Source organism: Salvelinus sp. IW2-2015, linkage group LG32 (genome assembly GCF_002910315.2).
Source record: "Salvelinus sp. IW2-2015 linkage group LG32, ASM291031v2, whole genome shotgun sequence".
In the NCBI taxonomy this organism is placed as follows: Eukaryota; Metazoa; Chordata; class Actinopteri; order Salmoniformes; family Salmonidae; genus Salvelinus; species Salvelinus sp. IW2-2015.
Window position 1 is genome coordinate 27,825,665 of NC_036871.1, and position 13,496 is coordinate 27,839,160.

The 13,496-nt window shown below is 41.2% G+C and overlaps 2 protein-coding genes across 12 annotated transcripts in view; one reads left to right on the plus strand and one right to left on the minus strand.

The window, feature by feature from the left end:
* The window catches only part of LOC111957154 (protein-L-isoaspartate O-methyltransferase domain-containing protein 1-like), a 28,960-nt gene extending 16,533 nt beyond the window's left edge, over nt 1-12,427 (minus strand). Inside the window, exons 1-7 of one of the 7 annotated variants that reach the window (XM_070436756.1) lie at nt 12,322-12,411; nt 6,928-7,025; nt 6,555-6,593; nt 6,295-6,381; nt 5,096-5,411; nt 4,648-4,814; nt 4,295-4,397 (exon numbers count right to left, since the gene is read on the minus strand). In XM_070436756.1, coding sequence (XP_070292857.1) covers nt 4,295-4,397; nt 4,648-4,814; nt 5,096-5,235 — 410 coding nt within the window. In that variant the 5' untranslated portion in view covers nt 5,236-5,411; nt 6,295-6,381; nt 6,555-6,593; nt 6,928-7,025; nt 12,322-12,411. Of the gene's footprint in view, nt 1-4,294; nt 4,398-4,647; nt 4,815-5,095; nt 5,412-6,294; nt 6,382-6,554; nt 6,594-6,927; nt 7,026-12,321 lie in introns of all 7 variants that reach the window. The other 6 variants (XM_070436757.1, XM_070436755.1, XM_023977894.2 and 3 more) reach the window with 6 other exon arrangements.
* LOC111957156 (uncharacterized) overlaps nt 11,336-13,496 on the plus strand; it is a 22,671-nt gene continuing 20,510 nt past the window's right edge. For 2 of the 5 annotated variants that reach the window (XM_023977900.2, XM_023977901.2), the window contains exon 1: nt 12,559-12,697. In XM_023977900.2, coding sequence (XP_023833668.1) covers nt 12,559-12,697 — 139 coding nt within the window. Of the gene's footprint in view, nt 11,891-12,558; nt 12,779-13,496 lie in introns of those variants that run through there. The other 3 variants (XM_023977903.2, XM_070436759.1, XM_023977904.2) reach the window with 2 other exon arrangements.

Consider the following 13,496-nt stretch of genomic DNA (forward strand, 5'->3'; position numbering starts at 1 on the left):
TAAACCCTTTACAATGAAGATCTGTGAAGTTATTTGGATTTTTATGAATTATCTTTGAAAGACAGGGTCCTGAAAAATGGACGTTTCTTTTTTTTGAAGAGTTATATATATATTTGTTGAAGTCGGAAATTTACATACACCTTAGCCAAATACATTTCAACTCAGTTTTTCACAATGTATGATATTTAATCCAAGTAAAAATTCCCCGTCTTAGGTCAGTTAGGATCACCACTTAATTTTAAGAATGTGAAATTTCAGAATAATAGTAGAGAGAATAATTTATTTCAGCTTTTATTTCTTTCATCACATTCCCAGTGGGTTAGAAGTTTAAATACACTCAATTAGTATTTGTTAGCATTGCCTTTAAATTGTTGAACTTGGGTCAAACGTTTCAGAAGCCTCCTTGCTCGCACATGCTTTTTCAGTTCTGCCCACAAATGTTCTATAGGATTGAGGGCAGGGCTTTGTGATGGCCACTCCGATACCTTGCCTTTGTTGTCCTTAAACCAGAACGCGTCTCCTTATTGAGCGGTATGACGGCTGTGTGGTACCATGGTGTTTATACTTGTACTATTGTTTGTACAGATGAATGTGGTACCTTCAGGTGTTTGGAAATTAGTCCCAAGGATGAACCAGACTTGTGGAGGTCTACAATTTTTTTCTGAGGTCTTGGCTGAAGTTTGAAGGTAGGCCTTGAAATACATCTACAGGTTCACCTCCAATTGACTCAAATGATGTCAATTAGCCTATCAGAAGCTCCTAAAGCCATGACATCATTTTCTGGAATTTTCCAAGCTGTTTAAAAGGCACAGTCAACTTAGTGTATGTAAACTTCTGCCCCACTAGAATTGTGATACAGTGAATTATAAGTGAAATAATCTGTCTGTCAACAATTGTTGGAAAAATGACTTGTGTCATGCACAATTTAGAGGTACAATATAAATTTCAATTAATATTTTTGTTTTATATAAAATGTACCCGTGGGATGCCACTCAAATTAAAAACAAAAGTAAGAAATACATAGAGTTTAAGTAACAATAAATTCAGTATTAACCCCCCCKAAAAAAATATATACAAGTGGGCCTCTACCCCCAATCTCCCCTCCTATTCACCGAACCAACATGTCTCCATCCAACCACAGTATATTTGTCCAGGCCTCAATTGTTCTTTGACTAGCACCATTAGTTATTGCTGTCGATAATTCTAATGTTTTAACATCTAATAGTAACTGTATGCACTGGCAAATTGGGAGAGAGTGAGGTTACTGCCATCGAAGAGCCTACATCAGTAATTGTCTTTGATTGATTGAGAGATTCAAGGAGCTATCATGATTAAGTAACATAATAGATTAAAAGCATTTAACTGCAGGGCACTCCCACATGATATGAAGGAATGTGCCTACTTGATTTAGGAGACACAGTGAACAGTTGGGACGAATGTCATCCTAAAATGTTTCCTCTGTCTTAAATACAGTCTGTGAACAAACGTAAAATGTTTACGTTTATGGTTTAGATTAAAGGATGCCATTGTCATATATTTACATATTCTGTTCCAGTTAAAAGGGTTGTTCAAATTCAATTAGATCTGGGGCCCATACTTTCTTAATGGCTAACTCAGAATATGAGCTTCCCAAAAGTTGTTTATATATTATAAAGATCAGTCCTTTTGGGACCATAATTGGATGGTTCAATAGTTGGGTTTCCCAAGGGCCTCCACTGGCTAGCATAGCTGACCTAAATTGTAAATATATACTTAACCAAAATATAAACGCAACATGCAACAAACATTTTGTTTTGAGTTACAGTTCATTTAAGGAAATAAGTCAGTTGAAATAAATTCATGAAACGTGGGACCAACACTTTACATGTTGCTTTTATATATTTGTTCATTGTAGTAAAATATAATCTGTGTATAATGAGATGAGTGATCAGTAGATTTGAAAGAAATGTGTGTTCTTTCCTTTGATTGATGAATTGCCTTGGGCAGGGGTTCCATGGATAATAAAAATAGCAAAGTAGAAATTGGATCGCCTTGTCTGCTGCTTCTATTGATTCTGAAAGGAGAGGAGCAGATATTGCCTGTTATAACTATGGCTGAGGAATTGGCATATAGCATTTTAATCATATTAATGAAATTGGAGACAATTCCCATAGGTTCTAAGACAGACCAGAGATGACCATTCTAGTCTATTAAAAGCTTTTTCTGCATCGAGCGATTAAGCAGCCCAAGGAGCTGTATGTATTTAAGATCTGTAATAATCGATGGAGGTTATCCAAGGAAAAAGTGTTTAACAAACCCACCCTAATTGATTACAAAATTTGAAATAGAGCTCAGAAGAAATACCATCACATCCAGGTCATTTGCCTTTATTCGTGCTATCCAATGCCCTTTTGAGTTCATTGAGAGAGATTTGGGCTACCAGCGAGGTGGCTTCCTCTGTTGAGAGAAGAGGAGTTCTTAATTATTTTAGAAAGGATAGTCTGGCTTGGTGTGGATTTAAAATCAGAGGTGTACAGTTCTTTATAGAAGCYGGAGAATCTTTGATTAATTTGGGTTCTGATAGTAATTCCCCTATTTCAGATTCAATAGGTGCTATATCAGCTAATTGATCATTATTGCAAAGCTTTTTGGCCAGTAAACGACTGGGACGATTACCATGGAATTAATGGTTGAGTCTAACTTGATGGATGGCAAATTCTGCTCTCTGTATTATTAATAAATTAAGCTTGGTCTTGACTTAGAAAAYAGTAAGTGTTTGTTGAGAACACTAACGCAAATAACAACAGTTCCAATTCTGCTATCTTTTTTAATTGTGATTTATTCAACACAGATGCAAATGCAGTTCCATTATTTTTTATAAAATCTATGATGGCATCCCATAGCATCCGGGGTTCATCGATGAATTTTTATTGATCATTATGAATTAATTTAGTTCAATTTCAAATTGATCACAGAATGTAGGAGTTTGTAGTTATGAAACATTGAAACGCCATCTTGTTGCGTAGGAGATTCTGAAATTTTAAGTTGGCAGTAGTAAGCATGGTGGTTAATAGTTGTAGACTGTAGTTGGTCTTATCAGATTTGTCCCGCATGTCCAAAATGGCATTCATGTCTGTCCCGATAACCAGATGGAATTCAGTTAATTTTGACAATATGTTGTTCAGAGAATCAAAAAATGTAGGATCATGAGTTTGGAGTGTACACATTAATAAAAGGCAATTTTCTTTCCATTATGTATACATTTAAGGAAAGTGATTCCGCCTTCTTGGCCTTCGCCTTTACCCAAGATGGTGATTTTGAGTCTCTTATGTATCATCATGATTACACCTTTAGTTCGGTTTGGGCCTGATGAAAAAGCAGCCAGTCTGTACAAATGGTTCTCTATTCTATGTGCATCCTTTTAGAGTAGGTGTGTTTCTTGGAGCATTGCCATATCAATATGGTGTCTTGCTAGGACATCAAGACAGCTGGAACATTTGATAGGACTATTAAGGTCTTTCAAATTCCAAGAGAGAATAGCTAGCGTTGCCATTGTTTTTCAAAAAACAATTAATTATTAATGATGAATCTTTATCTTTAGTGTTAATAAGCCTATGGATGTGAAACAAAAATCAAGACCCACAGGGGAACCAACCCATTGGTCGTTCCCCACCCAGAAACCCCCCCCTCCTCCCATGAACCACTCCCCCTAGCCCCCCAGCCCTCCCGCGTCGGTTCTCCCCTACCTGCACTATCATTACAGGGTTGCAGCATAACGGTGAGTGGCTTTACATATGAAATCTCTAAAGCAGCATATTTTTGGGGTTATTGAGAAGAAAAAAAAGTCAAACATAAAATAAGTAACCATTTAACCTTTCAGACCTTTAAAGTAAAGTTTGCAGACTTGTTGAGTTAGGGTGGGGAATGAAGAAAAATAAAGGAAAAAAGTATTTGTATTAAGCATTTATGTGCTCTATACTATGTACAAAAAAAGAAAGACGGTATCTACAAGAAATGCAGTCTATAATCTAGATCTTCACAATAATTAATCATGGCATGTTGGCCAAGTCCTCCCTGGGTGATAAATTCAGTAGCGGAAACAGAGGGGGAAYGTCAACAACAACAAAAATAAAATAAAAGGCTGAAATTATACAAAAGCTCTGGAGCATCACTGTAAGGCAATTTCCATGTCTGAAAATTGGCAGGCAGATAAATACTAACTGAACTGCATCTAGTTATTTAACCAGAGTTTCACTGCATGCACCATTACACCCTATATAACATGTGTAACGTTTTGATTAAGCTTCCAACTCACTTATCAAAGCTGTCACTATTCTTGATGAAGTCATCTAGTTTCTCCTTGGCGTATTCCACCACATCCGTATGGAGCTCCACTCCATGGTTCACACCAAATGGACCTGCAAAAAAACAATTACAAGTTCATTTGCAGTGATTACACATCAGAATCCGACCGGTTGTGGGGCTGCGTTTGACTTTGTATGCTATCCATGTGTGTTGCCTTGTGTTATTTAAGCATAGGTTAACTCATTAGGGCTAGAGCATTGATGTATACCATCACCATATAATCGTTAATCAAGATTTAAATGAATATCTCAACACATCGTAGAATGGAAAAGTATTTAATTAAACAAACAGAGGCATCGTTACCTATTATGAGTCCCACCATGGTGCTGAGGTATCCAGTCCCACTGCCCAGATTGAGGAAGGACAGTCCCTGCTGGAGCTTCAGAGCCTCCATCACCTCAGAGTAGATACAGGGGGCAGAAAGGTGGATGTTGCCATGCTTCCACGCCAGGTCCTTATAGGCATTGTCCCTGTAGTGTAGGTAAGGAGATGGGACACCCTTATGTTAGCTCCAGGAAAATGTTTACTAAGATAAAACAATTTTGTACAGAGCATTATAGGTACCAAGGTTGGGGAAATACCTTTTCAATTCAGTTGATTCAGGAAATAAACTGAATTCACATTGTATTCTTTGCTTATGAGAAAAATATGGAATTGGAATTTCTGTTTACTTCCTGAATTGAAATGGACCCCAAACCTGATGTTGATAAAACTGGATAGGTTGTATAGAGCATTAAGGGTAGTGTAGTACCTGTAGCCATCCAGGTAGTAGTCCCCGCGGTCTATGGCCCTGAAGGCCTGCTCCACGCGACCTGTACGGATGTACTGCGCCTCCTTCAGGTTGTCAATCAGATCATCGTTGTCCTCCCCGGCGCTCACTGCACCCCCCATGGCGAGAAAGAAACGGTAGAGCAAAAAGAGGGTGCAAAACTCTTCTTTCCACAAGTGGAACACTGTGTTGTCTTCTTAGCGGGGCATGGAGCGATGAAGAGGACAGTGGGACACCTGAGGGACTTGTGTTCTTCTTCCCTGAGGGCCACTTCACACCATTGTCATATCAAGATAGGCTAACTCCAGGGAATTGAGAGAGAGGGAGACAATGATAAAAGAGAGATAAGATGATAAGTATAGCAGGGGGTGTCAGTCTATGGAGAAACCAGAACTACGCAGCCTAGAGGTCAATACCCATGTAGCTACAGACAGTGCAAAGCAAGCATTACCCATGTAGCTACAGATAGTGCAAGGCAAGCATTACCCATGTAGCTACAGATAGTGCAAAGCAAGCATTACCCATGTAGCTACAGATATGCAAAGCAAGCATTACCCATGTAGCTACAGATAGTGCAAAGCAAGGCATTACCCATGTAGCTACAGATAGTGCAAAGCAAGCATTACCCATGTAGCTACAGACAGTGCAAAGCAAGCATTACCCATGTAGCTACAGATAGTGCAAAGCAAGCAACTATGGAGAAAAATATATGTTGTGAATTACTGTGTAAGCACATGAAGCTAGTGGTAACCAAAATTGTTATGATTTTATTGATGTTAACTACAATGAGATTTTCATTAATAATTCTGTAAAACTATAGAATACTAAGTATAGTATCCTGTTTTTATGAAGCGTGAAAAACACTGCAGGACGGGTAGCTACTTATCATTTCAGTTACTAAAAAACATAAGTGAAAAACCTAGCATGACTCGAATGAGTATGGTCTGTGAGGAGATCATAAAGCCCATCTACAGTGTATGAAAGACACAGCAGAGGAAGACACGTTTTGAATTCTCTATCAGCCTTCTCAGCATCTCCACCTAACACATCTGAGTCAGCTAATAAAGATTACATTCAGAGGTGACATTGTAGTACAGTAGCTAGTAGGGCTTGTGGAGAGGTAATTTTCCATTGGCTCTTCTTTCACACACTGGCAAAATAAATAATTGATTKATTCTCACCCTTGTATGATAGTACTGTGTTACAGGAGCAGATGTTTGTTCTGGTTTTATTCATCCATCCCTGAAATGCATAGTCCTTTGAGTTATCTGCAACCAAAAAAAAGGGCTGTCAAAATGGGTCAAGCAGTAAAGGTATTCCACCAGCAGTAAAGGACTGAGTAGAGTACTGCACTGCACTGCAGCCATGCATGCTGCTGCTGACAAGCCTATGACTTGTCTTAAACATACAGACAGAGAAGGATGGGAGCTAATTTAGTTACCTAAAATAGGTACATTCGGTTTGAACTTGACCGGAAATCCTGCAATAGATTCAGATAACCTAGTTAGCTAAATATACACACAGCGAGAAATTATATTCGCCTATGCATTAAACACCTATGTTCAGGGCTGCATTCAGTTGGGCACAAAGTTGTGGACCGTTCAAATAAGCTAGAAATATCCCATGTAGAACAAACACACCTCTAACAAGTAGAAGATGGCGCCGAAGAAGATGGCAGACGTTTTACCCCCAGTCGATTGTGTTTTTTTGTGTTGTTTGTAACTTATTTTTTTACTTATTTTGTACATAATGTTGCCGCTACCGTCTCTTATGACCGAAAATAACTTCTAGACACCAGGACTGCGATTACTCACCACGGACTAGTAGAATCCTCTTTTTCCTTTCACGACTCTGACGAGCCCGACGCGAAGGATACACTGCTTCCTCGGGAACAGGCCCCGATCCCCGTGATCTGCGTGAAGAGGAGGCGGAGAAAGAGGGGCCGAATGTCGAGCTGCCTTCTGAGAATTCATAGGCGATCGAATAAACCCCCACTTCCCTCCATTCTGCTAGCAAACGTGCAATCTTTGGGCAATAAAATCGACGAGTTACGCGGAAGATGGAACTACCAACGGGACATTAAAAACTGTAACATCTTATGCTTCACGGAGTCGTGGCTGACCGACGACAACATCAACATACAGCTGGCTGGTTATACGATGTACCGGCAGGATAGAACAGCAGCGTCTGGTAAGACAAGGGGCGGCAGTCTATGTATTTTTGTAAACAACAGCTGGTGCACAATATCTAAGGAAGTCTTGAGCTATTGCTCGCCTGAGGTAGAGTATCTCATGACAAGCTGTAGACCATACTATCTACTGAGAGAGTTTTCATCTGTATTCTTTGTAGCTGTTCATACCACCACAGTCAGAGGCTGGCACTAAGACAGCATTGAATGAGCTGTGTTCCACCATAAGCAAACAGGAAAATGCTCACCCAGAAGCGGCGCTCCTAGTAGCCGGGGACTTTAACATAGGGAAACTTAAGTCCATTTTTACCAAACCTGCCTAAATAACTACCAACCTGTAGCATTCACGTCTGTAGCCATTAAGTGCTTTGAAAGGCTGGTCATGGCTCACATCAACACCATCATCCCAGAAACCCTAGACCCACTCCAATTTGCATACCACCCCAACAGATCCACAGATGATGCAGTCTCTATTGCACTCCACACTGCCCTTTCCCACCTGGACAAAAGGAACACCTATGTGAGAATGCTATTCATTGACTACAGCTCAGCATTCAACACCATAGTGCCCTCAAAGCTCATCAATAAGCTAAGGACCATGGGACTAAACACCTCCCTCTGAAACTAGATTCTGACGGGCCGCCCTCTGGTGGTAAGGGTCGGTAACAACACATCTGCCACGCTGATCGTCAACACAGGGGCCTCTCAGGGGTGCGTGCTCAACCCCCTCCTGTACTCCCTGTTCACTCATGACTGCACTGCCAGGCACGACTCCAACACCATCATTAAATTTGCCGATGACACAACAGTGGTAGGCCTGATCACCGACAACACACCTGGCCGTGTGGTGCCAGGACAACTACCTCTCCCTCAACGTGATCAAGACAAAGCAGATGATTGTGGACTACAGGAAAAGGAGGACCGAGCATGCCCCCACTCTCATCGACAGGGCTGCAGTGGAGCAGGTTGAGAGCTTCAAGTTCCTTGGTGTCCACATCACCAACAAACTAACATGGTCCAAGCATACCATGACAGTTGTGAAGCGGGCACAACAAAGCCTATTCCCCCTCAGGAGACTGAAAAGATTTGTCATGGGTCCTCAGATCCTCAAAAGGTTCTACAGCTGCACCATCGAGAGCATCCTGACTGGTTGCATCACTGCCTGGTATGGCAACTGCTCGGCCAACGACCGCAAGGCACTACAGAGGGTAGTGTGAACGGCCCATTACATCACTGAGGCCAAGCTTCCTTCCATCCAGGACCTCTATACCAGGCGGCGTCAGAGGAAGGCCCTAAAAATTGTCAAAGACTCCAGCCACCCTAGTCATAGACTGTTCTCTCTGCTACCGCATGGCAAGCAGTACCGGATCGCCAAGTCTAGGTCCAAGAGGCTTCTAAACAGCTTCTACCCCCAAGCCATAAGACTCCTGAACATCTAGTCAAATGGCTACCCAGACTACATGCAGTGCCCCCAACCCTCTTTACACCACTGCTACTCTCTGTTGTAATCTTTGCATAGTCCTTTTAATAACTCTACCTACATGTACATACTACCTCAGTTAACTGGTGGCCCCGCTCATTGACTCTGTATCGGTACCCCCCTGTATATAGTCTCGCTATGGTTATTTTACTGCTGCTCTTTAATTACTTGTTATTTTTATCTCTTATTCTTATCTGTATTTTTTTTAAACTGCATTGTTGGTTAGGGGATCATAAGTAAGCATTTCACTGTAAGGTCTACACCTGTTGTATTCGGCGCATGTGACTAATAAAATTTGATTTGAATAAAGAATCATGTCAGCTCTATTCAAGACCTTTTAATCTGCAACGCTCTATAACATTTGCCTACTGAGCGTGACCCGGATTAAATGACAAATCATGATTATTTCACATGGTTAACCAGGATGTGAGGCCTGAGTTGACCCACTGGGCTTAGGCCAAGAGAGAACATGCCGTGACATGTCATGGCTTTCTAAGAACGAGGGAGACTGGCTGGTATCCGACTCAGTGACAGGGACAGCCAACCTGCTGGGCCGGGTGACGAAACATGTAACCGATCCTGGGACAACAACCCAATAACATGCTCAGTGAAATCCTATCTATACACAAGACCATGCGCTATCGATATGGACGGGGGCCTAGATGTAGGCTACATTATACTGTGTTACTCAATGTGCGTACAGGGTAAACAAATGATGATTCACAGTTCATTTTTTTAATTTAACCTTCATTTAACTAGGCAAGTCAGTTAAGAACAAATTCTTATTTACAATGACGGCCTACCGAGGAACAGTGGGTTAAGTAGTAACTAGTAAAACCAAATGCATGCTTTTCAACCGTTCGCTACCCACACCCGCCCGCCCGACTAGCATCACCACCCTGGACGGTTCTGACCTAGAATATGTGGACAACTATAAATACCTAGGTGTCTGGCTAGACTGTAAACTCTCCTTCCAGACTCATATTAAACATCTCCAATCCAAAATCAAATCTAGAATCGGCTTTCTATTTTGCAACAAAGCCTCCTTCACTCACGCCGCCAAACTTACCCTAGTTAAACTGACTATCCTACCGATCCTCAACTTCGGAGATGTCATCTACAAATATCTTCCAATACTCTACTCAGCAAACTGGATGCAGTCTATCACAGTGCCATCTGTTTTGTTACCAATTCCCCTTATACCACCCACCACTGCGACCTGTATACTCTAGTCGGCTGGCACTCGCTACATATTCGTCGCCAGACCCACTGGTCATCTATAAGTCTATGCTAGGGAAAGCTCCGCCTTATCTCAGTTCACTGGTCACGATAACAACACCCACCCGTAGCACACGTTCCAGCAGGTATATCTCACTGATCATCCCCAAAGCCAACACCTCATTTGGCCGRCTTTCCTTCCAGTTCTCTGCTGCCAGTGACTGGAACGAATTGCAAAAATCGCTGAAGCTGGAGACTTTTATTTCCCTCACCAACTTTAAACACAGCCATCTGAGCAGCTAACCGATCGCTGCAGCTGTACATAGTCCATCTGTAAATAGCCCACCCAATCTACCTACCTCATCCCCATACTGTTTTTATTTACTTTTCTGCTCTTTTGCACACCAGTATCTCTACTTGCACATCATCATCTGCTCATTTATCACTCCAGTGTTAATCTGCTAAATTGTAATTCTTTGCTACTATGGCCTATTTATTACTTACCTCCTCATGCCTTTTGCACACACTGTATATAGACTTTATTTTTTCTACTGTGTCAWTGACTTGGTTATTGTGTTATTGGCTTGTTTATTGTTTATTCCATGTGTAACTATGTGTTGTTGTCTGTGTCACACTGCTTTGCTTTATCTTGGCCAGGTCGCAGTTGTAAATGAGAACTTGTTCTCAACTAGCCTACCTGGTTAAATAAAGGTGAAATAAAAATAAATAAATAAATAAAAACAGCCTTGTCCAGGGGCAGAACGACAGATGTTTACCTTGTCAGCTCAGGGATTCGATCCAGTAACTGAAACCAATGCTCCAACCACTAAGCTACCTGCCTATTTTGAGTCAGTAGAAAGAAAAAAATCGACTTTTAATTCCCCTGCACTATTTACATAAAGAATTGTCAAAGAACAGTAGACAGGCTGCCAGTAGCATAATGTTTAGTGTGTTCAGTAAGCTCTCTAAACTATATATTAAGCGAAAAACAAATAGGCCTAGCTACATCTGCAGGATAAACTCATTTGTTCTCAGATACATTACAATGTTGCCTCTGTAGGCAGCTAGTGTAGTCTGATGATACAGTGACGGAGTTTGAGTAATTTGAGCCGCGGTCCATCAGGCTATGGCCCGTGACGTGATGGGCAAATGTGGTGAGGGAGGAGCGCCCTTCTCAAATCTACAGTAATCTGCGCTGCTCGGTGGTTGTCCACAAGGCAGCATCTCTTTTCCATAAAATATATGTTCGAATTTTCATTGGGAAGGCAGATAAGGCGTTTTTTTTATTTTATTTAAGCAATCACTTTTGCATGTGAAAACACAGAATCCTACTGATTACTCCACGTGCTCAATCTAGTTTAGGCTATATCACTCCTGGTTAGAGCGAGGCAGCCCGGTTCCAAATCGAATGCAATCAACTTTCAGCCGGTGCAAAACACGCATACACGGATGACATTAATCGAAACCCGCTCATTGACTAGTTCTCATCCAGGATTGGCAGAATTATTTGAAGCCAATCAACTGCTTTCTAAAACAGTTACCACACAGATTGGACGTTTTCTAACCAACCATCTTGCCCTGATATCTCAGCACTGCGTATTGTGGAAAACAAAACAAAAACAGGAAATGGGCTAGCCTATTTTCTGGTTAATTACCTTTCAAATTGATAACAATAACAGTTTTTTATATTGCATAGAATTGAGCTTCATGATGTAGCTCGTTGGCTAGCTAAGAAACATCAGCTAGCTAAATGACATACATTGGCTGAAACGGTGTTGTGTTGCGTTATTTTAATCATACAACGCATGAAACAAACAACACGACATTGCAGACAATTTAACGTTACCTAGCTAACGTAACTAGCTAGGCTTTTAGCCACAACGAATGTCAGGTTAGTAGCTAAAAACTGTAGTGTTGTTATGCAAGCAAGGCGTGACAAAACAAATTTCACAATGTTTGCGCCATAGCTATCCATCAGCATTGCAGCAGGTTCAATAGTTAATGTGGACCAAATAGCATAATACATATTGAACGTTGCCAGCTAACTCCAGGCTCCATTTAGCAGTCGATGATGGCCATGATCAACTAACGTAAGCTAAACTAGCTAAGTATTAACGAAAGAATTGGCAAAAATACATAGCGATTCGTGGTGAAAGGAAGTGGAGTTGACAGATGGACATTAGTGTAAAAATATGTTAATCGTCTCTAGAAGTTTTGAACACATGCAGGCCCAAACAGTCTGTGCGTCACCAATTCAGACAAAGCCATGGTAGTTAGCGAGTAGCCACTTTATAACAGACAAAATGTCGACATTGCACTTACAGATTGGAAAATACTCACAGCGCAGAGTCAAATGGTTCAACGCAGTCCCAATAGCTATGTAGTTTGGGATGAGCAGCAATGCAGTCGTTTACACCACCTTCTCCGTTGTTATTGACTGGAATCCTTGCAAGAAATGTAAACAAAGACTGAACTTCTACTACTTAGCCAGAGGGATAAATGACAAGCCCACGGCTAGGAAAATAGCAGTTTTTAGACGAGCTGGAGATATACAACACGATGGAGAACACATATGCCGACCCAGAAAACAAGAAACTGGCCGAGGTGATGAAGGCATTGGACAACTACTGTGCACCACGCAGGAATACTGTGTTCGAGAGACATCAATTTTGGGCACACAACTTCAATGAACAGGCAGGTATTGACAAGTGTACAACCTAACTGAGACTGAGAACACGCGGTTGTGAGTTCAAAGACACCGAGGATCTAATGCTAACGGGTATGTGTTTATCGCCACTGATAGTGGAATAAGATAAACTCCTCTCCATTTCAGATTTAACCCTAGCTAAGGCAATAAATGTTTGCTGTACAAAATAAATTACATCAACTTGGCCTACAGTACCAGTCAAAAGTTGACACATCTACTCATTCCAGGGTTTTCTTTATTTTTAAAATTTTCTACATTGTAGAATAGCAGCCAACAAGTACTCAGCATATGTGGGAACTCCTTCAAGACTGTTGGAAAATCATTCCAGGTGAAGCTGGTTAAGAGAATGGCAAGAGTGTGCAAAGCTGTCAAGGCAAAGGGTGGCTACTTTGAATAATCAAAAATATATTTTGAAATATATTTCTATTTGTTTAACACTTTTTTGGGTTACTACATGATTCCATGTGTTATTTCATAGTTTTGACGTCTTCACCATTATTCTACAATGTAGAAAATTGTGAAAATAAAGAAAAACCCTTGAATGAGTAGGTGTAACAGTATAACTTTAGTACGTCCCCTCGCCCCGACCTCGGGCGCGAACCAGGGACCCTCTGCACACATCAACAACGGTCACCCACGAAGCGTCGTTACCCATCGCTCCACAAAAGCCGCGGCCCTTGCAGAGCAAGGGGCAACACTACTAATAGGTTTCAGAGCAAGTGATGTAACTGATTGAAACGCTACTAGCGCGTACCCGCTAACTAGCTAGCCATTTCACATCCGTTACACT